The sequence below is a fragment of the Panthera leo genome, chromosome A2 (assembly GCF_018350215.1).
Source record: "Panthera leo isolate Ple1 chromosome A2, P.leo_Ple1_pat1.1, whole genome shotgun sequence".
In the NCBI taxonomy this organism is placed as follows: domain Eukaryota; kingdom Metazoa; phylum Chordata; class Mammalia; order Carnivora; family Felidae; genus Panthera; species Panthera leo.
Genome location: NC_056680.1, coordinates 5,834,262 through 5,861,252, shown reverse-complemented (window position 1 = coordinate 5,861,252; position 26,991 = coordinate 5,834,262). Strand labels below are relative to the sequence as shown.

General features: G+C 54.6%; 1 protein-coding gene across 1 annotated transcript in view; it reads right to left on the bottom strand.

The window, feature by feature from the left end:
- Positions 1 to 2,475: 2,475 nt before the first annotated feature.
- ELAVL1 (ELAV like RNA binding protein 1) overlaps positions 2,476 to 26,991 on the bottom strand; it is a 39,013-nt gene continuing 14,497 nt past the window's right edge. The window contains exons 3-6 of the mRNA XM_042928232.1: positions 17,525 to 17,628; positions 11,591 to 11,744; positions 6,669 to 6,894; positions 2,476 to 3,910 (exon numbers count right to left, since the gene is read on the bottom strand). Of these exons, the coding sequence (XP_042784166.1) occupies positions 3,586 to 3,910; positions 6,669 to 6,894; positions 11,591 to 11,744; positions 17,525 to 17,628 (809 nt within the window). The 3' untranslated portion in view covers positions 2,476 to 3,585. The remainder of the gene's footprint in view (positions 3,911 to 6,668; positions 6,895 to 11,590; positions 11,745 to 17,524; positions 17,629 to 26,991) is intronic.

Sequence of the window (26,991 nt, the reverse complement as noted above, 5' to 3'; positions counted from 1 at the left end):
CAACCCAGGGAGGCTGCAAAAAGCACAGAGAAATAAAGCCAGGCTGGATCAGATGTGAAAACACAACAGCTAGGTGACGTTAACTTTGATTTTCAAGTCCGACAGCAGGCTTGGGGGTCGGTCAACAGTCCTAGTGTGGGAGCAAACCAGGACAAGTTATTGCCAGGAACTGTCTTCAGGTTCATCGACTTGTCTGATCCAACAGGGACCGCCCCCTGCCCGGCTGCCAGCTCAGAGAGCTCCCTACAGCAGCACGGTCCAGACCCTGCGCGCTGGGTTTCCAGCACTAACGCCAAGCGCAGACTCTCAAAGGTTAAGGCAGCTGCCCTTGGCAAAGGGAAAAAGACTCACCTTCGGGGAACAAAGAAGGTGGAGCCCACACAGCACCATCTGCCCACAGGCCAAGAAAGCCCGTCTTGCAGCTATTCTGGCAAGATGGTGGCAGTCGGGGGGGGGGGGGGGGGCAGGGGGCGGGGAAGGGGAAGGGGAACCCAGTCACAGGGTGTGCGACTAGAGGCACAGCCAGCGTAGAAAACCACAGCTTGGCATATTACAATGAAAAACTAAAGAAGGGCAGAGCCAGAGCGTAAAAAATGAATAATTCAACTGGAACCAGGTTCACAAATCTGGGAGCTTCTCAGCAAACAACCATCAGGGGAAGTTACGCAGGCCAAAAGAAAATTCTATCAAAGCCTCTTTGGTGTTTGTGTACCAAACCAAACTTTCGATAAATTAACATCATCTACTCTTTATTCTTTTTCATCAAAATTCCCAAATAAAAGGAGAGCGCTCATTTTGAGAAATACAAATGTGATAGATCTATGTAAAAAATTTTTTTAAAAAAGTTTCTTTTGGATCCTGACTTTAAAAAAAATGGGATCTTCCTTTTGCAAACAAGCCTGAGGAAGATATAATGGGACTTTTCGGACACAGGGCCAACATCTGGTACCTCGATGGGAGTGACAATTGCTTTTCAGGGTTAAGTCACATGTCAAAAGTGAAATCCTTCCACACAACTTGCAAAGTAACACTCCCAAAGAAATGCACTGGGGTTTTAGCTAGAAGGCTGTTTAAAGAGTGGAGACCACGTAAAAGGACAATTTTACCCCTTGGGCCGCTTTCAAAGGCTCATTTCCTCCTCCTCCTCCTCCTCCTCCTCCTCCTCCTCCTCCTCAGTGCCAACATCAGAATAATCGATATGGTCCAGATAACAGGGAGGGGAGGGAAATGCCAGTGTTGGCTTCGAGCCCACTGTCTTTCACAGTTTACGCTTCCGACGGGAATCTGAGTAAGAAATCCAACACTAGTGAGGGCAGGCAGGAATGTGTGTCAAGGAAGAGACCGAAGGGTCACTTTCGGAATCGGGAATCTCACCTTCGCAGAGAAGATGCTTGGCCCAAGGCTAGCGCAACCTGAAAGGCATATTCTTCCAGGAAAACATCCCGGTCTGTGGTGAAGGGCGCTCTGGGGTGGACAGAGTGGGGACCCACTCTGTGTCAAATCCAGAGAAACGGGCCTCGGTTCTGGGTTCCAGAAGGAGGCACGTAAGCTGGCTTTGACTCAGGGTCTGGAAACTTCCGCTGGGGGTGAGATGGGGCAGGGGGAGGTCCTCCGTGGCACGTGGCCAACTCATGAGAAGGCCTCAAGGTATGCACTTGGCCCTTCTGTGGGAAGAGAACACGGCAACATCTCAAGTTGGGGAGGACGATGCAAGCGGTCGGCAGGCCCTCAACGGAGTTTGAGGGAAACGGGGAGCCTCAAACTGTCCGGGGGCTTCTCAGAACACTGACCTGCTCTGGAGAAGGCTGTGCCCAATTTTTTCCACTTAATAAATAAATAAATAAATACATAAATACATAAATAAATAAATAAATAGGTAGGTAGGTAGTAGGCAGGTAGACAAATAGATAGATAATGCCGCAATTCCATGATGCCGATCAATGAAAACTACCCACCGGTACCCGTTTTTAGTCTTTTGTAGAGACTAAAAACTGCTGCTACTGAGTTCCCCTGTTTCTGGTCCTCTCTAAACACCAGATAGTTATGAAAGTCAGCTCACACTCCTGAGGTGCCTGGAGATCTGGCCCTGCCCCTTCTCAGGCTCACTCTCTGCCTCTCCCTACCGGCTCCCCCGTTTTAAAACTAAGTGCCATCTGCGACTGTGCACTCCTGCGTCACAGATGTGCAAATGCTTGGTCTCCAGGCAAGTTTTTGTTTCTTAAGGACTTAAAATCCTCCCTGAATGCTGGCCATCTGTACCTTACCTAGCCAAAAAGAAAGAAAAGGTAAAATAAAAAACAAAACAAAATTCGAGCAAAACAAAATCAAATTTAATGGTCTTAAATGCAAAAGTAAAAACAAACAAAAAACACAAAAAAGCAAAAGAAAATTAACAGAACAGAACAACCCAAAATGTCAAGGCAGTTATGAAGAGAACTTGGGAGGGTTAATCTTTAAAACTACAAATCAAAGGGGTATTTCTCTCGTTGTTGTTAATAGATAACTGGCAAGAAGTAAGTACTTTTCTGCTGAGTGTTCATACGAAAGCAAAGTTTCAAAACAAAATCCGACTAAAATAGAAAACAAAACAAAACAAAACAAAGTCTAGCGCTCACGAGAAGGGATGCGAGAAATACAATGCTCAAATGTTTCTGGGGTCGTAAAATATGGAGCGGTCTTCCGCACCTGCGCCGTGTGAAATGCTCTGGGGGACTGGCGAAACGATGGGGAACGCCGGTGTCCGATGTGCGGGGCACCGTGCATGCCGTGTGTGGACAGAAATGCGGGATGTCAGGGTAGCAACACATCCTCGGGCGTGCCGGGAGCTAGGTCTGACTGGGGAATATACTGGAGTTTCCCGGAAACTCTTTGGTCCGTTCCCACTGGCGCCTGGGCTTTAGGAGACCTGTTCGAGTCCTTCCGTGGAGGGCCCAACGTGCGGCCCCCCTTCCCCAGCGGCGGCCCCCCCACCCCCCCGGCGGGCACCCCTGCAGGGCCCGGGGCTGAGGGAGCAGGAGGTGGCGATGGCACCTGCTCGGGAAAGCAATTTCCCGTCAACCAAAAGCAGAAATCGCTTAAAAATGGTGAAGCGGCTGAGGAAAGCACACACTCAGCATCTGTCTAACATCTTTAGTCTGGAAACTAGAACTAAAAGGTCAGGTCTTTTTTTTTTTTGGTTTTTTTTTTTTCCTTTTTCTGTTTTTTTTTTTTTTTTTTTTTTTTTTTAAATCCAGTTTGTGGAGACACCGAATGAAATGAGTGTTAGACAGTCTTAGAGGGTAAAGCATGCTTCAGGTTCACCACCGTCCCGAGGGACTGGTGAGTCAATGCAGTCTACTTAGATTTCTGTTTAATATATATTTTAAAGGAAATAACTTAAGAAACTTAAATTGGTCTAACATTGTGGGATTTCAAACATTTGAACATGTCGGTTGCATCCCCGAGTATAAAAACCTCTTCACTTCTCATTTAGACTAGGACAAACACTTGTGAAAATTGGCGCAAAATGAGTTGTACACTAACAAAAAAGTTTCAACTTCTTCACTCTTAATTATCTATTCCGTACAAAAAAAAAGCATGAGCGAGTTATTTGTGGGACTTGTTGGTTTTGAAGGAAACCTGTAAGATTTTGTCCCCCAGGCGGTAGCCGTTCAGACTTGCTATGGCCATGGCGGCTTCTTCATAGTTTGTCATGGTCACAAAGCCAAAGCCTTTGCACTTGTTGGTGTTGAAGTCGCGAATCACTTTCACATTGGTGACCGCCCCAAAGGGGCCAAACATCTGCCAGAGGATCCCCTCATCGGCGTCCTGCCCGAGGTTGTAGATGAAGATGCACCAGCCCGAAGACGCGTTGCTCGGGACATTGACACCAGAAAGCCCACTCATGTGATCTACACCCATAGGGGAGAACCTAGCAAACAGAGAGCACAGCATGCAGGTCAAGGTCATGCAGGCCGGCGCGCCCCCATCCGTCACGGGCAGGAATTCAGCATGGGGGGAGGGGGCTCCCTGCACTACAGACCGTGGACCCTGGGGAGAGACACTTGTTGCCCACCAGCTCAGAGGGTCAGAGCCTCGACCAGCTTCCCTGGGAGCCATGCTCCCTCCAGTACCTTCCATCACTGGGGGTGGGGGTGGGGGGAGTCCCAGGCTTCCCCTAGCTGAATGACAGAAGCTTCTCCGTGTCCTCTCGGGTATTGTTCCACCCTCGGACCTCCCTGGAGGAAGCTCGATCCTCATACTCTATGCCTCCGTATGTGTGTACGTCAGGGAGTGGGGGGCAGGATTTTTTTCCTTTTCTTTCTCCAAATTTTCTATCTTGCCCTCATCTTGGCTGCCCCCTGGAGGGTCCCAGGCGAGCACACCCCTTGAAGGGCCACCGCAGGGCACAGGGAATTCCTTCCCACAGCTCCAGGCGACCTTCCGCTGCTGGCTCATGGCATCCCAGAAGCAATGCCTGCGGCCTGCAGGTCTGCCAAGCTGTACCAAAAGTGTGGGCCTCTTTCCAAAGCAACGCTTCCAGCTGCATAAAAAATAAGCCTTCTACAAATGTGTGGCCACTGCAGTAGGACTAAGGGAGAAGACAAAATCGTTACCGAAGCCACACAGCCCTCTGAAAGGCTTCGGAAATTAAAAAGTAATGGCCTTAGGATCGGCTTAAGACTACCCAAGTGTGACAGAGCGTCTGGGGGGCCGCACCGTGCAAGAAACAAGAAACATGACCTGCTCTAAAATAAAACCAGGCTTCGCGCTGTGGGGCTGACCCAGGGGTAAGCAGGTGCTTTCAAGGGCCATCAACAGATTCATTCTTTTGACGGACATAACAACAAGACGGACCGACCAGCTCCCCAGGTGCAGCCCACTTATCCAGGGGATCTCTTCAAGGCAGGTATGGAAGAATCAAGACACATCACTGGCCATGGCTTTGAATGTACGGGAGGAATTTTAAACAGCTTGCATCAGGAGGTCGGAGTTGGTTCAATGACTCCAGTGGCTTGTTAGTGGTCTCGACTCAACAGGGACCACAGTGGCACTGAAGGGGGTGGGTAAAGGCACCCTTGTATCTGTGTGACATTAAGCCAAGCTGGTTTTCAATAAAAACTGGAAAGACGTTCTGACTTTAATGGACTTGTCCCCCGCCTCCAGTTTTGTGGGAAACCAAATGTGGGTCCGAGTTAAACTAGCTAACCCGAATCGTCATGTACCTGTTATACTGAAAATAACCTGAAGTCTTACCTTACTATTTTCTATTGACGTGATTCTCATTCCTATTAATTATTGTTAGTTGGTTTCTCCCCTGCTAACTGGAGCTGATTTCTTTCATCCTGGCTGCAGCGAAACCTACCTCCCATTCTTTTCTCTGATGTACAAAGGAGACCTGAGCCCTTCTTCAGTATTTGCGGGGGGGCGGGGGGGGGGGAGGTCTTTCCTGCTGTGAGATGCAGACTGCACTCTCCCCTCGGCTGGGCCTCTCTCCCTCTTGCTCTCATCTTAGTCCGCCTTCCAGTGGCCAGTCTTTCCTCACACCTTTCCTGCCATCCTTGCTTCCCTCTGTCTCTCCTCGCTGTGAGCCTCTAATTGTCAAGACCCCTTTCCTGCCTGGCCAGCAGTGTTGGCTGCTCTGGTCCCCTTTCTTTTCTGTTCCTCCTTCCTGTGACCAAAGTCCCCGCCTCCTCCCGTACCCTCTTCCCTGCTCGTCCAGTCTGGTTACTGGGAACCTGCTGGACACTGCCATCCACACGTCCCACCTGACCAGCAGTGACACAGACTATGTCAGCTGGCCTTCAAACGTGGATTTACCTCACTTCCATCCCAAGACGCTTCCTCGGCCTTTGTCTTTAAACTAGAAAAGCCAATGAGGGAAGGCTAGCTTTGGAACCTGAGCCGAGTTGAGAACTCTGCGTTACTAGACGCTGAAGACAGTGCCTCCCCAGGGGGCCTCTGTGCAGGGTTTTGCCCAATGTCTCCAAGACAGAGATGGGAAACCTGCAAAGTCGCAGAGATAAAGATCCCTAACATGCCTCACGCCACTGATGGAGGTTTTGACAAAAACAAAAACCAAGTGGCCTGGAAATCGGGACTGCCACTGCTTGTGAGGCAGAACACGCCCGATTTTGGAGCCCAAGTTCCTGACCCTCATCGTCTCTGTTCTCCTAGAGCCTGGCAACTGGAGTCATTTTCAGTCTGGAAAGACGAGGGAATGTCAGAAAACCTTTTGCCTCCAGGGCAGGGCTTTTAAAACAGAAGCCGTGTGATATTTAGAGATGCAGGTGAGCGCCCAGGTAGGTGAGTGAGAGGGCTACCTGAGGGCTGGGAGCAGGGACTGCACGCCGAGGAGGAGAGCAGCTCTCCCCTACGCACACCTGAGGCTGCATCTTCTGGCTGCTACACTCATGGCCCCGAGCTCCGGCCACTGAACACCGGGCCCTGGGGCGCTACGTGCTCTGCCCCCGGGGGCGGGGGGCTGGCTGGAGACGCGACCACCTTTTGGATTCCACTTCAGGCAATACTCGGATGGACACAAACGCCTTTCACACAGACACCTTCCCATGGGGGCAGGGGCGTGAAGACACAGTGATTCTGAGCGCGGCTTTCTGACCAGCCAGGTGGACCCGGCCGGCCCGCGGTGGGAAGAGCTGGGTTGATGAGAGCGCCGCCTCCCGACCCACCTGAATCTCTGCGCCTGGTGGTGAACGGGGCCTCCGAACCGTCTGGCCGGCGAGTGGTAGAGCTGGGAGAGCAGCGCCATGTTTTTGTTCTGGTTGGGGTTGGCTGCAAACTTCACTGTAATGGGCTCGGAGGAACCTGGGGGTTTATGACCATTGAAACTGGTAATTGCCTCTTCTGCTTCCGAACGTTTGTCAAACCGGATAAACGCAACCCCTCTGGACAAACCTTTTTAACAAACCAACAAAAATGGAGTTAGGGGAGAAAATACAAGGAGTTTTAAAACTGAAAAGCAAAAGCGAAGTCAGTCAGCTGTGGTTTCAAATCAGGTAACGAGGCAAACAAAAATGAAGCCTAAACATGGAAATGAACGAATGAACTTAAAAAAAAAAAACAATGACCAACAAGATTAAGCTTTCAGACGTCCTTCTGAGTTGAAGCAGCAACTACACAGCCTCAGTGCCAACAGACATTCTGGTGACAGATGTCCCAGACAGACACCCCAGCCTCTTTCTTACAAAAAAAAAAACATGCTGGAGGAGAGGACACCCTCCATCGCTCTCAGCGCCCACCAGGTAGGGCCTGCAGGGTTCTCCCTGTGCTCCGGGGCCCCGCGGCCTGCCCTGTGAACAAGGAGTGACGGTGGCTCGTGTAGCCCAGCCAGGCCTTTGTAGGCTGTCCCCGCCCCGGCCGGCCTGACAGAGTCCCTGCTCACTCAGCCTTTACCATCCCCAGAGGGGACAGAGTCCAGTGAACAAGCCTCGGCCCACAGCCCTCTCCTCCTCCTGCCCTCACCTCACTCACCTTTGGGATGTTCCATTGTTAATGTCCTAGGACTGCCTAGAATCGAGTGAAGCCCCTCGCTCTCCCCCAGAAAACTGCTCAGGTGCACACAGTGGTGCTGCCACCTGCCCGAGACTCCCCGCAGGTTAAGACTCCCTGCCTGGGGCCCACACCAAACCTGTCCTTGTTCCCGAGTGGGAAGGGCCGGGGCCCCCCGCCATGGTGTCCAGCTGCCTCAGGAAGGCACCATCTCTCGCCACATAGACTGAGCCACCTGCAGTCAAGCCCTGGGTCCCTGCTGTAACCCAATCCCTCGACAGAGCAAGAATGTGGACCGGGACCAGGCTGCCTGAGATCCAAGGCCCTGCTGAAGGTCTGGCCAGCCCAGCACAGGTTCGAGACCCGCACAAACCGGGCAGAAGAGGGGTTTGGCCATCCTCCACCCCAATCCATCCATGTTCTAGGCCTGGGAGGAACGATGACAACTGTCCCCCGCAGAACTAGATGAACAGGGTGGGGCTGGGGAAGAGGCCTGGCTCCTTCTCCTGGGGAGAACAGGGGTCAGGTGGGAAGATCAAAATGCAGTGGAGAGGTGACAGCCAAGGGCGAGTCCTGGATGTGCCCTGGTTGGGGGACTGTAGCAGACAGCCCTATCCTGCACATTCTCATCCGGACTGCCAGTTATAGCCTGCCTGGGGTCACGTTTCCGTCTCTAGACAAAGGCCTTCAGCTCCCAGTGCATGACAATTACCAAAGCAGGACAGCCCAGGATCTGGGGGGGGGTCACCAGCTAAGTGAGCACACCAGATGCCCCCCCCAAGCAGCTTCATCTCCCACACCTTTCTTTACCCCTTCCCAGAGTCCCACCAAGTGCCCCACGATGGGCACAGGATGTGGGTCTCCCCAGCTGGCCCAAGGGCCGCAGAGGGGCACAGAGAGGCTCAGGCATGCCAGGTGGGATGCTGAAGTGACCAGTGTCACGGTGAGAGGCATGGCCGCCCACTGTGCACCTAGAATCCCATGCCTGGGCCTGGGCCCCATTCAAGCAAGTAGGCAGCAGTCAGGGAGCCTCAGGCCAAGGAATCTCGGTCTACAACTGTAATGCACAGTGGACACTCCATGGTGAGTCCAAAAGCACGTATCCCAGCTCACCCAACTGGGAACCTGCCCCTCCTGGTCTCCCCCCAGTACAGTGCCCTGGGAGGGCACACAGCTGCCCCCAGTGGCTTCAAGGCTGCCTCCATCTGGGCTCCACGATCGTTGAAATATATATAAATTTAAAATTCACCGAAGACACTCATTGAATTCATGAGATCCAACCTGACAATTCACGTGTGCCAAGAAAATTCTAGAGCCTCAACTCATTTTCAATTTCAGTTCAGAAGGAACACCTAAAAACACACACTCAACACACACTGTTTTTATTTACTCTTGAACAGCATGAATGGCACCTTTGACAGACAGACGCCTGAATGGGTATTTAACTTCAGGCAAAACACTGACAGCTGTCGCTGGCTGGCTCTGGCAGGAAGCTGCCCTCGGGGAGAAGGTTCCATCCTAGTGATAAGGACCTTGAGATGGAATAGAGGAAAAGTGTGTGTGCGGTGTGGTTTCCCTGTTTGGTTTTGTAAAATGACTTTCAAATGGAAACCGCCCAAGTGAAACGAAGACAACCCAAGAGAGAAAATGTCAGTGTGAGGGAGAACATGTTCACTAAATGATCTGATGAGTAGACACCCTTTGAAGGGGGCCCGTGGTGGTGTTTTTTTCCCCTCTACTGTTTTTAGAATCAAGAGCAGAGGTCAATCAATGGCATGATCTCCATATGAGTAACCTGTAAGGCTCACAATTAAAACAGGTAAGAAAACAAAATTTAAAAATTAAGTTCTGTCAGCTGTTAAGTTTTTCCAAGAGCGATGCCCCATCCCTTTAATGCTACAAGGCACATCATATGGAAGCAAACTGGACCCACAAACCCGCCAGCATTGCTAGTCTCTGCCCTCGTCCCCTGGGACTCCTTGGGTCCCAGCAGAGAAGTCCCGCTGGTGGCCCCCTCTGGAGCAGAGGATAGAATGGAAGTCCACAGTCCTGGGGGTCCACCGTTCTAACTCCCCAATTCAACACCCCAGGCCTGGACAGGGAGCCCCAGGGACTCCCTCACATCTCCCCTCCTTCTGGGCCTCACAAAGATTCTGAAGACAGTCCCTCTGCTGTTCAGCAGAGGCTGGTGGGATGCCTGAGAGAGCATGAAGTGCCCATGGACGCCACTCTGAGTTCATGGCTGAGCCCGGGGGGCAATCCTGATGTCTAAGAGACACCAGCCCTACAGAGGGAAAGGAGACCAAATGCCCCACAAATGGCTGAGGGGAACTGTCTGTATAAGTGACCTCCCTCAGGTGGTGAGAGCCACTGGGGAAAGCTAGATGTCCGGGGTGGGGGTGTTCCTGGAGACAGCCAGCTCCACTCAGTCATGCTGGGCTGGACAGACACAAGTAGAGGCAAAGCGGTATGTATGACACGTAGAAAAGGAGGGCGATGGAAACAGAATGTGGCCCAGCGTGGTCATACCATCCGGGTCCCCAGGCAGCCCACACAGGTGCTCCTATGCAGATGGGGCTGAGGACAAACACATACACTGACCAGCCCACTGCATTGTTCCTTCTCAACTGGCACTTGAAGGTGAGTACGGGGGGCTTCAAGGACCCCAGGAAACTGTCCTGGTGTGGACCAAAGGGGTTGACACCAAGTAAACAGGATCCTCGCCCTCACCCCTCTCCCCGCCCCAGAGCACAGCTGCAGAACAGAGGCCGTGGTGTGGTCCTTGTCCCTCCGGCAGAGCCTGGTGTCAGAGTGGGCATCTGCACTAGGCACAGGGCTACCCGGCGAGCTGCACCTGTGGACCACACTCCAGAAGGCTCCCCTTCCACTCAGGCCTCCGGGGACTCGAGCTGCTTATGCCTCAGGACTGCAGCCTGGGCAGCAGGGCCAGCAGATGCGGAGCTGAGCTTCCAGAGGAGGGGTGGAGAAGGGAGGGCGAGTAGTGAGGCTGCCCACCCCAAAGCACACAGCTCGGAGGGACAAGGACGATGTGTGTGCGTCTCTAACCCCATCTGTCACAGGCCAGGAGGGCCCAGCCCACCTGCTCTCTGGGATCTGCTTTGCAGCCTCCTAGGGGCGCCGCTGGCCTCTCGGAAGGGAGTCACCTCACAGTTATGACTCCCTGGGACCAAACTACCCAGTGTTTGTTTTCACATCACAGCCAAGGGGGGCGGGGACATGGAAGAACATGAACATCAAACGCAGATCATTCTAATGGCTTCTCTGAGCTCTGTGAGCGGTTTGTCAACAGATTCCCACTCCTGGTTGGGGCAGAACAGAGGAGTCCTACAGCAGGTGTGGCCCAAGCTCACCTCTCCCCAGACAGAGCCACGCACGGGGCTTGACAGCAGATGTCCTGACCCCAGTGCCCAGGCCAGTGGGGTGGGCAGGCTGCACGGTCAGGACTGGCACCAGCCTCCTGCGCGGGGCTCTCCCGGGGGCAGGTGAGGGGCCTCCGCTCGGCTGTGTCTGATGGCCTCGTGCAAGGTCCAGAGCCCAGGCTGCTAATGTCCTGGGCTGAGGTGACCTGACAGGGGCTGGCGAAGTGGCCAGGCTGGTCAGTGAGGGGAATTTACTGCCTTGAGCTCTCTGAGCTTTGGATGTGCTACCCGAGGGGGACATCCAAATCATGGAGACGACAACAGCTCCTCAGAAGCAGCTACCTGTGGCTTCGGGCCAGTCAAAAGTAGGGACTCTGGGTCATGAGCGAAGACTGTCCCACACTGCACCCCGAGTGCCTGAAATAAGAGCTGTCGCGAACGGCTGACTGGTGGCCTTTCCGCCCGTTCACAGGCCAGGCTGGGCCATCTGGGTGCTTGAGGAAAGGTGCCAGGATCTCTTGGTGTTTTCACCATAAAATGCATCAAACTGCATCCTCCGTCCCCGGACTCGTAAAACAAAAGCCAGTGTCTCCTCATTCTGATTCTGTGCTCCCTGGTGGAAGAACTACTGACGCTGAAAATCAAGCAGTGGTTTGTCTTCCTGGAAACTCTGGAGTCCGTCTGGAGGAAAACCTCACCCACATCTGGGCCACCCACCGTACCTGTGGTCTGATCCACGAGGACCCGGGAGTTGATGATTCGCCCAAACCGAGAGAACATATCCTCCACATCCTTTTGGGTCATGGTCCTTGGGAGGCCACTGATGTACAGGTTGGCGTCTTTGATGACCTCTGAGCTCGGGCGGGCATACGACACCTTGAAAACAAAACCACTTTCTGGGGTTAGGGCAGGTGTGTGGCCAAAGCATCGAGGGAGACGGGGTTAGATTTGGGGGGCGAGAAAAAGCCACGCTTCTGGTGAGAAATCATTCCAACACTCACCATCTGCGGCAGCATGCGTGAGAGCTCACGCGGGCCAAGCCACGAGCCAGATGGACACCCCGTAGCATTTTCTCACCTGGACTTCACGCCCCACAATGAGGCAGACACAGTCTTAGTTTCAAAGCCGAGAGACTGAGGGCCCACGGGTGGCTGCAGACAGGGCCAGGACTCAACCACGGCCGTCTCTCCTACCGTGGCCTCTCCCTTCTCTGGACAGTGAAGAGCCCAAAGGGCAGCAGGCAAGGGAGCTGGGTGCTGCTGGGGGGGGGGGGGGGCGCGGCAACACCACCTGCCAACAGGCAAACCTACCACTGGAGCCCACGGGGGACCCTGGGGTGCTGGGGAGCCCGCAGTCTAACACTCAGTGTTTGACGTTAAATGACTCCATACTTTTTGGGGTTTTGTTCTGCAAAACCGAGTAAACCCTGCAAGGAACTTCTGCGGCCGCTCAGATAAGACGGTAGGTGTGTGCATAGACTCGGGAGGCTTCAGGGGCTGATGGCAAGATAGGCCTTGGTGCTTTCCCAGGTCAGCGTGATGGCTGTGGATGGCCATGGACCGTGCAGGCCAGCAGGGATGGGAGGGGCGCCTGGGTGGCTCAGTTGGTTAAGTTGATTGCAGCTCAGATCATGATCTCACAGGCATGAATGAGATCGAGCTCTCTCGGCTCTGAGCTGGGCCTGGAGCCTGCTTAAGATTCTCCCTCCCTCTGCCCCTCCCCCCACTCGCACAGGGGCACTTGGGCCCTCTCTGTCTCAAAAAACAACAAAAAAAAGGAGGGATGGGACAAAGGCCACACCCCTGCTGGGAAGGAGCAGCTGGGACAAGGCCCCTGTGTGGCCTGAAGGGACAGGGCTCAATGACACCCAATGGAGTCAGATCTGAGTCAGGAGGCTGGGAAATAAGAAGGGAGGAGGCAGGGAGTCATGCTCTGGAAGGGTCGGGGACTGGAACCTATGCACAATAATGCTCTCTCTGAGAGTCACAAGCTCAGGAGACCAAGAGCCTGAGACCATAATCCAGGAACTGACACGACCTCTCAGGCGTCACCAGGCAGCACAAGGTCACAGACAACAGGTGTGTTCTCACTGCAACGCTCAGGCCTGCCAGAAGGGGCAGAAGTGTGGCCCCTCAGTGCCAAACACGTGGGCAGGAACACACTGCCCCCCACCCCACCCCGGCCCCAGCATTCACGTGCTTGCTGAGTCCAAATCTATGACATTCCCTAAGAGGCGACAACAGACACAACCTTTGCCGGCAGAGCAGAATGTGGTCCAGCAGGAGACAGAGAACGAATGAGAAATTATGTGGTGTGGTCAGAGCCCAGCTTCCCCCAGAGAGGTGCCGAGGATCATGGAGACTGAACGTCAGAGAGTGGAACAAAAGTGGCCCTGATCTGATTGGGAAGATGCCCCAGAGCACCAGGTCCTGTTGGGGGCAGGCGGCCTCCAACCAAGTGGGGCAGATATGGCTATGTCCCCTGAGATAAAGAGGCCACCTTGGCCTGCGGGCTCTCCCCAGCACCCTCCAAAGCGGCAGGTGGCTGACCAGTCCAGTTGGGGCTTGGTCACGCTCCTCAACTTCCAAAGAAGGGTGTCAACTCTCACATCTGGGCCTCAACTCTCCAGGTCTGCATCACCAGCCCACAGAACACCCCCATTCAAACTCTTGCCAGAGGACGTGGCTGCAATTTTTGGCTGTCCCATTTCACCAAAGGCCCCAGTCAGCGGCCAAAGCGGGAGGCCAGGCCTCCCACGACCATCCTGTCTGGCCCTCTGCAGATCTGTCTGGATGGGGCTACATCTGGGGTCTGCCCTTGGCCTTTACTGAAGGACACTGTGGGAAAGAGCATCCTCAAACCAAGACCCTGGCACCGGGGAAGCAGTGCAGAGGTTGGTACTGACCATGCTCATCCCTCGATGAAGCCCCAGAGAGAAAAACGCCTTCTACAGCCGAATGTGCTTCTGACAACAGGTTCTTCGAGGCCCCCGACCACCACCGCAGCTTTCCCTCCCTCTCCGGCCACTATCAAGTTCAGAGTCAGGTCAGCCTCCAAGAAGACTGCACTGGAGCACCTGGCGCCCCAGAGGCTCCATGACACGGGGTCTCGGCATCACCTGCTCCTCTGCCCCAGGCAGGTCTTTTCCTGGCACGTGCTCACGAAACCTTCCTATAAAGGGCTGTCCCCCAACAAATTCATATGTCGCAGTCCTAATCCCACCCCACACAGCAGAACGAGGCCCTATTGGGAAAGAGTTGTCACAGATGTAACTCATGAACATGAGGTCACACCGGAGCAGGATGGGCCTCGAATCCAGTAACTGTGCCCTCAGAAAAAGGGGGAATTTGGACAAAGGTGCGCACAGGGAGAACGCCAAGTGAAGACGCAGGCAGCGGCCCAGGTGATGCTTCCATGAGCCTAGGACCGCCAGAGTGGCCAGCGACCCCTAGGCCAGGGGAGAGCCCGGGACAGACTCTCCCTCATGGCCGCAGAAGGAACTAACCTGGCCACACACCTTGGTCTCGGACGTATGGCCTCCAGAGCTGTGAGGACAAATCCCTGTTAACACCCCCACCCCCCAAGACCATTTGTGGTGCTTTGTTATGGCGGTCCTAAGAAACAAACCCACTTGCCTGACCACCTGATTCGCCCCGGAGCCCCCCACCCACAAGCAGTGCCCAGCCCCCTCCACCACCGCGGCCTCCATGTAAATGTTCCCCATGACATTTATGTTGGTCTGACATCCTATATGTTTCACTTATTTAGCTGTGTAGAACACTGGATGAGGGCACAACTTTTGTCTTTGCTGCTGTATCACCAGCACCTAGAACAGATGCAGGTGGACAGCAGGCATTCAGCGACTAAATGCCGAACGAGGGAATAAAAGCAACTGCTGTTATTATTAATAACGCCCGCCTAACTGCACCGCAGGCTCCTGGGCTCTGTTTGCGGCTCATCCAAGCTACACTGTTCTGGTTCCTGGTGTTCACCTCCCACGTTGGGCTGGGGAAGCTGCCAGGCAGGGGTGGTGAGTGCCCAGAGCCGCAGCACTCGTTTCAAACCCTGACTTTGCCCCGCTCTACCTGTGTGACCTCGGGAGACCTGTCACAAGTCTACACATCAGCTTCTTCAACCCTAAATTGGGGATCATCTCTCCCAGGCTGGGGTGAGGAAAACAGAGACAAGGCATGGAAGGACCTGGCCCATTACAGGCCCTTGACAGGTACCGGTCATGTGAATCACACAAGATCAGTGCTGTGCCACACTCAGCCTGTCACCTCCACACACACACCCAGTGGGGTTGTCTGGACTGCCGTCACAGGGCACAGGGATCGGGAAACTCCTTACACCCTACTCAGATCAAGGAATGACGTTACAACCGCAGAGGACAGAGTGAATGCCAGTGAGGTCAAGGGCACATCCAGGCAGGCCGCGGGGTGCCATGATCGCAGAGCCTGGGGGGCAGGCAAGCCTTTGGAAAGGTCCTGCCTTTGTGGGTGAGAAGTGGGGCATCAACCTTGGGGGTAGCCTGCAGTTCCCGTAACGTGCCAGCCAGTATGTCTCCTGCAGCACACCTGTGTCCATAAGAGGCACACGTTGAGCCCTGTAGACACCTCTGCCCAGAACACCCTCGTGTCCCCACCCCGGCCCTCCTTACCCCTACCTCCTCCTGCTCTCCTATGTCTCAACTCTGACTTTGAGGGAAACTCTCAGTGCCTTACGAGTCGGGTGGAGCCCACGTGAGGTCCAGTCAGATGGTGGTCTGGGAATTAACATCTGTGTTAACACGTGGGGTAGCTGAGGGCACCCATCGGCCATGGAACCCAGCGCCAGGCAGAGGGCTTGGCCCCCAGAACACGCTTGTGTAATGAAGAGTTTTCAGCATTTGAATAAGAGTAACTGTCTGCCCTCCTGGCATTAGCAAACATTTTCTAAATACAACAGATCTTTCCTAACAGACTGGGAGCTTTGGGCTGAGAATAAACAACGCGGAGCTGGTGGAGGGGAACAAAAGTCACTAGACACGTGGAAAGGCTGTGACATGTGGCTTCCTTCACCAGGCTCCACAGTGGAAGGAGCCTCTGGGAGCCCGTGCTGGCCACAGAGATGTGTGGGCAGCGCTCCTGCCCTCGGGCACCACGCGACACGCAGGTCTAGTCCACAGGGGGGTTCAGGGACGATTAAACCACTGAGCAATCCATATCACAAACACTTCAACAGCAGAAATGGAACACCGCCCTCCAAATGAACAGGTGCTGCCAACAGCCAGACTGCAAGACTTCCCTGGCAGGCGGGAAGAAATCCGGGTTCCCAGGGCCACCCCACAGTGTGACTGGGGAGGCCCAAGCCGCAACCCTGGGAACCTTTATGGCAAAAGCACCCCAGGCGGCTCTGATGTCCAGGGAAGCTTAGGAAGCCCAGCCCCGATACAAGGCCCAAGAGGGACCTTTCTGGACACCCACATGAAGCGGAGGGATGGGAGATGGGGTGGGAGGACCCGGCAGGTCCAAAGGCTCAGAGGGCAATCTCACTCCATGTGGCTTCCTGTCGAGGGAGAGGACGCCGGCAGGCACGCGTCTCGGGAACAACGGCTGACCTGCCACATCTACAGGTGGAGTGGGTGGGCATGGTACCCCAGGCTGCTGCAAGAAGCAAGGTCAGGGCACCAGCCTGGGGCAGTGGGAGGAGGCCTATTCGAGGAGGGTGCAGCAGGGAGTAAAGGTCGGGAAAACACCAAAGTCGTCCAGGTTGGGTCTGGAGCTGCACAAGATCACATGAGCCAGAGGACAGACACATGGGGATGGGGAGGAGACGGGGCTCTGGACCAAGAGCAGGGTTGGGGGGTAAGTGGCCGCAGCTGAGAACATGAGGGCGGGGGGACCTGCCCGCTCGTCCCAGGAAGCCACCACAGCCCTTCAACTGGGAGTGACTCCGGTGGCTCCCTTGCATCCCTCAAGTCACCGGTCAACACGAAGCCACCCCCCAGAACATCCCCCGCCATGTACCTCCGCAACACTTACCTCTGCCACACGGGACTTTCGGTTTATTATTGGAGCGTGCTCACACACATGCGCGTACACACACACACGCCCCTCCACGAGAGCAGGAATTCATCTGTTCACTGTCTGACACATAGCAGGTACTCAAGAAACATTAGCAAATGCATGTTCGATGACCTGGCTGTGACTGGGGAGGAAGGGAGAGACCTTGGCAGGGAGGGCGTGAGGGACAATGCTGCTGCTGTCGCTGCGGCAACAAACCAGGAGGGAACAGGAGGGCAAGGCCAGACACATGCTCGCTCGGCACAAGGACAGCACACCCTGGGCCGGGGAGAGGACTGCCCTCGATTAAGTGCCCTTCACGGTGACTCTCCCTTTGCTCACGGGGCTGAGGAGGCTGAGAGGCACCAGCATGGCCTGGGGTGGTCTGACATGCAATGCTTCAACTCTAAGCAGACAGGAGGCACCCCAGATGCCCCAAATGCACCAGGGCTCCGAGAAATGGCCAAGCCAATGGTCCCTTTGATAGTGATGGTCAAGTAAGGGGAAGATCCCTCGCCCAGGTGAGGTCAGGGAGGTCGCTCCCCCAGGCCGGGGGGGGCCCAGCACAGACCCCTGGAGGCCAGGAACGAGGTGGCGATGGCAGCTCTTTACCTTAATGGTTTTTGACTGGAGCCGCAGGCCATTCAGCGTGTTGATCGCTCTCTCCGCGTCCTTGGCAGTCACGTAGTTCACAAAGCCATAGCCCAAGCTGTGCCCTGTGTGGGAGAACACGTGCACACTGGTAAACCGGCCGACAGCCAGGGAGGGTGAACAGGACCATGTGCGACTGGGCTCCAAAGGACAAGGTCGTTAAAAGCCATGGCCTCCTGGAAGTGGGGTTAGAAGACCCACGGTCACCATCTATACCGTTTTTTTGTTACGCTTCTTTGGCCGACATGTAAATTTTCTACAACGGACAAGTGTTGCTTTTGTTAATGTTTTTTTTCTCTAAAAGGGCCATTTGAAAAGAAACACTGTGCTACTAACGGCATCCCGTGGAACCCACCACAAAAGCAATGATGATGATCGGTGCCCCCAGTCCCGGCTGAGACGTGGGGACTCCAAGGGTGAGGAGAGAGGACGGTCACGAGTGGGCGAGATGGGCAGGTGGGGAGAGCTGCATGATGGCCACCCGTCTGCGTCCAGGGGTTTCTCCCCTGCTTGCACCCCAACAGCGGGAAGGCTTGCTAGGCTCTAGTGCCACCCAGTGCTGGTTCCCTCACTTGCCCGAACACCTACAACCCAGCTAAGAAGCAGATGACGTGGAGCACAAAGGGAAGCTGGAGCTGAGGGAAGTCCCCGGCCGGCCGTGCACCTGCCTTCATGACCCCAGCCAGGCCTCCAGGCTTCCCCTGGCAGCGGCTGTCATGTGACAGCACCATCAGCCCAAGTCCAAGGGATAACAACACCTGAGCTCTTCCCAAAGGAAGCCAAGGTTACGCGTGGGTGTCCCCACCTCTTCTTTGGGAAACACTGAAGTGGCAGGAGTGACCGCCAACGGCATGCTACGGGAGGGATGCAGCCCAGCAGGGGAGGGGCTGTGGGTTCCCAGGAGCCCAGAGAGCAGCCAAGGCCGAGGGGCCCAGTGGAAGGAGGCCTGTCCTTTCGCTACAGAGGACAGGCAGGAGGCGGCCCAGAGAGGAGAACCGACATGCCCACTGCTTACCCACCCACACGCCGTGCTGGCGGGCAGCCACCGAATGCTAGGCATGGCTCTGGGCACAGAGATAGAGTGGTGAGCTTCGCTCCATTCCTCTGGTTGGTGGAGGGCGATAACAAGCAGGTAGAAAACATGCCAGGCCTTGAGCCGCATGAGGCGGGGGTCTCTGGGTGCCGGCTGAACCCAGACCCTCAGGTGGATAATGAGATGTGGCACCCAGCAGAGAGCCTAACCCAGTTTTGCCACTTCTTAAAAAAAAACCCTAAACACTTTTATTTTTTTGCATCTAAAGAGAAATTACAAAGATAATAGAAAGAGTTCCCACAGACCCCATACCCCGTTTCCCCTGGTGGTAACATCTTATATCCGGATGGGACATCTGTCACAACCGAGGAACCAATGCTGATACATTACAATTAACCACAGTCCACACTTGATTTAGATTGCCTCAGTTTCCCCCCAAAGTCCTCTTACGTCCCAGGAGGCCACACAGGATCTCACGTGACATGTAGTCCGTCACGTCTCCTTAGGTTGCTCTTGGCTGGGACAGCTCTCAGACTTTCCTCGTTTTTGATGACCTTGAGAGTTTCAAGGAGGACTGGTCAGGAATTCTGTAGACTCTCCTGCAGCTTGGGTTTGTCAGATGTTTTTCTCATGGCGAGACTGCAGTTGGTGACGGGTTTTGGGAGGAAGACCCCAGAGCGAGGGGCCCTCCTCCTGACATCGTACTGGGGGCTGCGTGCTGTCACCATGACCTATCGCTTTGTTGGCGTTGGCGCTGGCCAGGATCCCCCGAGGCCGGCGGTTCCTCCACTGAAAAGTCCCCCCCTCCCCCAAAACCGTAGGCTTTGGAAGGAAGTCCGTGCGTGGCCCATGCCCCAGGAGCACCTCGCGGAGGTGTACTCCCTCCTTCAGGGCACAGCAACTACACAAGCCACCTGCAGTGCTGCACGGGCCGCTTTCCTTTTGAAACAAACAAACCCGAACCTGCCCTTCCACAACCATATTTCTAACAAAACCCCATGGGTCTCAGAGACTTATTAGCTCCTAAACCCCAGAGAGCGAGGACCCCGGAGCAGCGGGGCTGTGGGGCTGGCGCCCAACTAGCAAGAAAGTCAGAATCAGAAGTTCAGAAAACAGTACAGAAAACCACAACTGGCTCCAGGCTGGGAACTTTAGGGCCCTCGCAAAAGGTCCAAACTGCAAACATTAAAGCTGAGAATGCAGAATGTCTATGGTACAGACTCCTGACTGAACTCCAGGCTTGCTGGGATTTTTACTCCCAAACACCTGCTCTCCAACCCCTGCTCTGCCCATCTGTCACCACGCCCAGGCCATGGAGCCCGTTGGCCTGACCGCCGGATGGACTCTGCCTCTTCGGTCGGCACGACCCACACTTGTGTCTTCTCGTCTTTCTGCTCTTCCCACAAGGCCAAGCCCAACCCTAGACCACCGATCTCCTCCACTGCCAGTGCCACAGGTGGCCCAAGTCCTGCTAGGGGAGACCAGACACTGATGAGGACTCGTACCTGGGCCACACTCCTGTGTCTCAGCCACAGCTGGCTGCTCTTGGCATATAAACATGAGTCCTGCCCGACTCTCGGGTCCTGATTCCTCGCCTCCCAGGCACTTGGTGGCCTGGCCCCAGGGTGGTCACTGCAGACTGCCAGTCTACCAAGGCAGTCCGACCATCAGGTGCCACCCCCAGAGACGGTCAGGACGCAGCTCCCCGAGCTCTCAGCAGCACTGGGCACGGCCGACTCACTTGAAGGGTCACCTCCCCCAGAATGGAACAGCAACGCCAGGTTTTCTTTCTCTGGGTTTTCCTTCTCCCCAGCTGTCCCTTCCCAAGCTTAGTCTTCTACCCATCCCACTGAGATGACCCCCAGGTTTCTGCCCTTGGCTCTTGTGCCAGCCGCACTCTTCCTGGGTAGCCTCCCAGGACAACTGCCAACGTCACCCAGGAAGTCACACACCCTCAAGCGGCCACTGCCTCCTTTCCTAGGCCTGCTTCCCCTCCGGTTCTCGTCGATGAGTTGACAAGTATTAAGTGAGCACCTACTATGTGCCAGGCCCCAGGCCAGGCTGGCCAGGGGGTTTGATGATCACAGTGGAAGACAGTTTGTGCCTTAACGGTTGACGGGCCAGCCGACGGCAAAGCAGCAAGAAACTAACCAACAAAACTGCCGCCCGGGGGGCTATAAGGAAAATTTCCACGGTGGTGTGAGGGACTCATGGGTGTGAGGCCCATGGTGGACAGGGTGGTCAGAAGCACCCAGTGAGGAGCCAACACTTGCGGCATGACCCCGGGATGGCTGGCGGCAAGCAGCCCAGACAGAAGAGCAGGTGCCAAGCCCGTGAGGCAGAGGAGACTTTGGTGTGTTCCAGGAAACGAAAGGCAGCCAGCACAGTCGAACAAGACGAGCTGGGGAATGGCCCAGAGGTGGCTGCTGGGTGGGGGTGGGGGTGGGGGGGACAGGCTGCCAGGCAGAACCCGGGAGCGAGGCTGGGTAGGGAGGTGCCGGGGGGCGGGCAGCAGAAGGCAGAGCCACCGAAAGGCCCACGGATGGGCTGCTGTAGGAGGGAGCTTCATGGGGAGGGACCTCTGTACACCCTGTTCTGGGCTGGCCCTGTCCCCTGAGAGTCTATCCGACCCTCGACAGCGGGCGCCTGCATGCTGTGGGAGGGAAGGCAGGTGAGGAGTGAAGAGGAGCCCTGGATGGCACCCACCGGATGAGGCCACTGGCGAAAGTGCCTAACACAGTGCCGAGTCCCTGCCTCCACCTGGCCGCTCACCATAAACCAACTGCTCTCGACTTCGGCTGCTTGCCAGAATCACCAGAGCAGTTTCTAAAAACTATCACTGCCCAGGCCAGAACCTGAACCAGTATCAGCATGGGGGGTGGGGTGTCGTAAGAGTGGGGGTGGCTTCAGCAGTTTTTAAAGCCCCCCAGCGATCCCAATGTAGAGCCCAGGTTGAGAGCTGCTGCTGGAAGTGAATGAGGAAGAGTGGGGCTCCCCAGTTCTGCAGACCCTCAATGGTCTATACTCAGAGTGGGCACCTGGGGGAGGCCCTCACTTCCCAAAGCAGGCCCCCAAGTTCCTGTTTCTCTAACAGGGTCTATAAGCCGTGCAGGGTAATGACACAGCTCCCGAGGGCCTGCCTCAAGCTCAAGGACCCAAGAGGTCAGGCAGGTGTACTTCCAATCTCCTTACGGATGATTCTCCTGTCCCTTAGACACGGTGAACCTGCTAGAATCAAGGCCGCGAAGACCCATCAGGTGTTGCTCCCTCATTTAGGGCAATGGAAGACAAGCCCTGACAGAGGAAGGTCTGAGGCCTGGTGGTGGAACAGGGGCAGCGCTCAGGCAGGGCACGGATCCTGCACAGGCTGCTGGGACTTACAGAGGGCAGGCAGGGCCTGCCTGGGGTCGGTGCTGGCAGGGGAGGTCAAGCAGACCCCCAGGGTGAAGATCTAGGGGAGGGGGAGGGGGCAGCAGATGAGAAAGAAAACGGCCAAGGATGAAGCATGAATAAACTCTGGGTTTGAGGCCAAGGGGTATCCCAGAAGCCAGTGCTCCCCCCAGCTCACGCCATCCCCGCACTGCGGGAAGAGCTTGGCTTCTTTCACTTGGTCCTGAACCAGAACTGCCGTCCTCCAGAAAGCTTACATCACAGATGTTCAAACAGCCCAGACTGGCTGACTGAGCAGGCCTGGGCAGGGCCTGACACTAGGGTCTCTCCTGGTGGCCAGCAGGCCAAGAGCCGCTGCCTGGAGAATATGGAGGCTGCCTCCTTGCGAGCACTACTCATGCCCTGCCGGGTGGCCTCTGAGCCAATGCTCTTCCATTTCCAAACACCACTCTCTCTAGACAAGGTTATTCATTTATTTTGAGAGAGAGAGCGAGCAAGCGAGCAGGGGAGGGGCAGAAAGAAAGGGACAGAGAATCCCAAGCAGCCAGCGCAGAGCCCGATGTAGAACTCGAACCCATGAACCGCGAGATCACGACCCAAGCCGAGATCAAGAGTCGGACGGTTAACCAACAGAGCCACCCAGGCACCCCTAGAAGAGGTTAAAACCTAGAGACAATGCCCTGGCATCTCGTGTTACATTTGCCACCCAGAGCAGCCAGATATAATGTTTTCATCCCTCAGTGTTTCTCAAATCCACCTGGGGTGGACAGCTGAGGGAGGGGAACACCCTGAGGACAGGCACTCCCCTGCAACGTGAGAGGGCGCGTAGAGCCCAGTTCTTCCTTTATTTTAAAAAAAATTTGAGGCGTGCCTGGGTGGCCCCGTTGGTTAAGCATCTGACTTTGGCTCAGGTCATGATTTCACAGTTTGTGAGTTTGAGCCCCACGTCGGGCTCTGTGCTGACGGCTCGGAGCCTGGAGCCTGCTCTGAAGTCTGTGTTTCCCTCTCCCTCAGCCTCTTCCCCGCTAGTGCTCTGTCTCTCAAAAATAAATAAACGTTAAAAGAAAATTTTACTTTTATCTTTTTTAAACTACTTTCCTTTTTTTTTTTTTAAGTTTATTTATTTGGGTGGGAGGGTGCAGAGAAAAAGGGGAAGAGACAGAATCCCAAGCAGGCTCCGCACTGTCCGCAGAGTCCAACGCAAAACTCGATCCCACGAACCCGGTGAGATCACGACCTCAGCTGAAATCAAGAGTCAGACGCTTAACCGACTAACCACCCAGGCGCCCCTAGAGCTCTTCCTTTTTAGATGTCTGCGGGGTTCAAGGGAAGACTTCACAGCGGGAGGAGTAGGTCTTGGGCGAGTTAATGAGACGATGAGCAAGAAACAGCGAATGCCCCCACAAGAAAGAAAATGGGCAAAGGACAAGAAGGGTATTTTATAAAAGAAGAGTACAAACAGCCACTAGAACGTCACTAGAGTGAATGACCACCCCAATCAGATGTCATTTGTGACTCAGGTTGGGCAAGATGAGAAACGCCCCTGGCCCAGTCGACGGCACGAGTGTCAACTGGTGACAGGGTCCAGGAAGGTACACACCCTCCCATCTAATGGTCCATTTCTAGAAGACCCCCAATGCGAACGAGCGGTGAGGGAAGGTTTGCACCAGGATACTTCTCAGCGGGGTTTGTAAATACGGAAATGTGGTCACAAGCTGCCGTGAACTCAGAATCTCCATACAGCAGAACACTGTGCCGCTCTTCTGACAAGACTGCTTTATGTTCAGTGACAGAAAAGCAGTCACAGGTACAGGAAGAAAAGTTTCCAGCACAGCTTGAGTGGTGCAAGCCCATTTTTCTAAAAACACGTAGTTGCTTATGACCACAAATGTGGAAAGAAAAAAGTATGGAAGGACACAAACCACAAAGCTAACAGTGGTGGGATTTGGGGTAATTTAAACTTTTCCTTTTTGCCTCACACTGTTGTTGTTGATATACAGAACAAAGGTGATTCACATGAAGAAAACAAAAAGCGGCCAGGCTGGCTTGGTGTGGAAGGGTTTTCCTACAGAGGGAACAATATCTGCAAAATCGTGAGACTGTAAGAGAAGGGCCTGTCTGGGGAGTGACGAGCAGCTCAGTCAGGGCTGAGAGGAGGGTGAGTGGAGAGCACAGCGGCTAGGGAGGAGGAGGACAGCGCCCCAGAGACCTGGGAGCCACAGGCAGGAGTGTGGGCTCTATCCTGACCAGAGGTGCGTGGCAATGAGCCAGAAGCCGAGCGAATGGGCTGGAGGCTGGGGACCAAGTGGCCAGCAGGACAGACAGTCCAGGAGGGTGGAGGCTGGCTCCTGGGCCATATGGCATCTGCAGAGGGGCCAGACCCCAGGCAGAGAGTGGGACAGGGCTGCACAGTAGGGCCAGCTAGGGACTGTGGATGGAACAGGCAGCAATAAATACATGTCCCCAACACGGGGCCTGGGGCCTGGCCAGCCAGAAACATGCTGCATCTTGGAAGCCAGCATGTCAGACGTTCCCAAATATTCCCGATAACCCAGCCACCACCCGTTCCTCGTTCCTCCCGTCACCAGTGCCTGGCCAATGGCTGGCACTCAATAAATATTTGCGGAGCAAATCAACGTCCATGCTGATCTGCATTCTTCTCCAATCGCTAGACCTATTCATTCATTCATTCATTCATTCATTCATTCAACAAGCACTGATTATGGTCGTATCTACGGACATATGGGGTTTCTGCTTCTGAGAACCATATGGACCTACTGGACCAAAAAGTTCTAACTTCAGTACAGTGTGGAAGCCCACACTGCCAGCTGCCTGGTTGCTATGGGAACCCAGACCAGGAGCAGCATCTAATGCTGACATGGCTGAGCAGAGAAGGTGCCCTAAAGCAAGCAGGGCCGGGGACTAAGAGTTTTAAAGCAGGTGAGTGACAGGGTCACATGTGGAGTGATAAAGAGATTCCTTTGCCGCGGTGAAGAGAACCATCTGGAGGGAACACAGATGGCTGGTTAAGAGGCCAGAACGCTAGTGCAGGCAGACAGTGATGTGGCCTCATCTAGATCTGAGGCAGCGGGTGGGGGCGGGAGGAAAAGGGGTGGAAGCACCCAGAAGGATGAATGCCAGGGACACGCGTCAAAGGTCATGCTTAGATCTCTGACTGGAGTCACTGAGTGAACCCGGTGTCGTCTGTTAAGATGCAGATGCTGAGAAACAAGAAAGCAGCTGGTGGGACAGAGTCCAGGTCAGTCCGGAAAACCCTGAAGTTGAGGGGTCGAGGGGTGTGAAGCTCGGGAGAGCAGTCCCCCTGACACACAGGCGGCAGACTGAGGATAAAGTGAAGCTATGGAGGGGCGTCTGCTCTCCCCAGGACGGGCTTAGGGAGGAGCAGCGTGGGAATAACCCGAAAGACTAAGTGAATGGTTGGGAAGGAGCTGCAGGAGAGGCAAAGCAAGGCCTCAGGCAGGTGGTTCGTGGGAGCCAAGGGGGAGAGGAAGCTTCCAGAAGGAAGAGGAGACAGTCCACTGACAGCTCTGTGAATGGGAGGGGAGGGAGGACAACAACTAGTGGTTCTCACAGGGAGGAGGGGGAGGATTCTGGGGACACCCGGTAATGTCTGGGGCATGTTTCAGTTGTCGTGACTCAGAAGATGCCACGGGACATAGCAGGTGGGAGCGAGCAATGCTGCTCCACATCCCACAATGCACAAGATGCCCCCCCCCAGAATGATCCAGTCCCAAATGTCAGGAGTGCTCAAGTGGAAAAATCCTGCTAGAGGAAGTCAGAGAATCTCAGCAAGGATTCTCAAAGAAGACAGATGCTGGAGCGTGTCGGAACACTGGTCAGGCGGCCCCAAAGACCCAGGCAAGCACGCACTTGCCTGGCCAGAGGCTCCCGGGATGGAGAAGCGCCAGGATAGAACAGAGGTAGAGGTGGCTGTTATTTTCATTACGAGGTGAAAGGCAGTCATGGGCCAAGAATGAAGGGTGCAAACGGGCCTGAAGTGGTTGCTGGGAGGGCCAGGTAGGCCTGTGTGGCAGGCTGAGCTCAGCTGGGAATTTGATTCCACGGGGCACCTGTGTGTCTGGATGCAGGACTCTCTCCGGCCAGGAGGAAGAAGCCGTGAACGTATCCGTGTCTGGGGTTTCACCAGAGCAGCGGAACAGAGGACAAAGGGGCAGCAAGGCCGGCGAGGTTTTCACACGCTGGCGGCAGGACAGAGGTGGGAACACAGTAAGCTTTCCGGGAAGGTCCGGTCATCCAACTTAAGGAACTGCTAGCAAGATGCCGAGCTGAAATCGAGCCTGGGCTCACCTACTCCACAATTCTTGGTACCCTTTACTTATCTTGCCCGAAGAGAAGAAAAAGTTTATCTCTGAAGTGAAATAATTTCCAAATTACTCTTTGCTGCTTTTACCTCCTTCCCCGAACCAGCTCTCTCTGGCCTGATCTCGCCAAACCTAGGTGTTCCTATTAACATAGCTCACATTCCTTTGAAAACCACAACAAGTGAACAGACAAAGAAGCCAGGTACCACGAGAATGCTGGCAAAATCGGAATGCAAGGCTCAGGAACATCCACGGGGCTAAAAATTCCCTTCCACCAGAACACAAAAGGAGAAAGGCAAGACTTGTTAGTAGCATAGGAGAATTTTAAAATGCCTCTGAACAAGGACTCTCTTATTCAGGATGGTCTCCTGAAACAGGAGAAAGATAATGGCTTCTAGAACATTCTAACACTGTTCAATTTGGGTATTAGCTACAATTCCTATTTAGAAGATCTGTATTAAAATCACACTCTCTCAGCATTGGGAGAGTCCTTAAAAGACTTTTGAATTCAATGCCCCCTCTGAGGAACTAATTCTCTGTACAGCAGTCAGCTGGCCTCTCCAGGACTTATCCCAGGGACAGGAATCTTCAGGTTACCAGCAAAAGCTGAGAGTGGATGAAGTAGGACGATGGGTACCTGGGGTCCCGTACGTTACTCTACT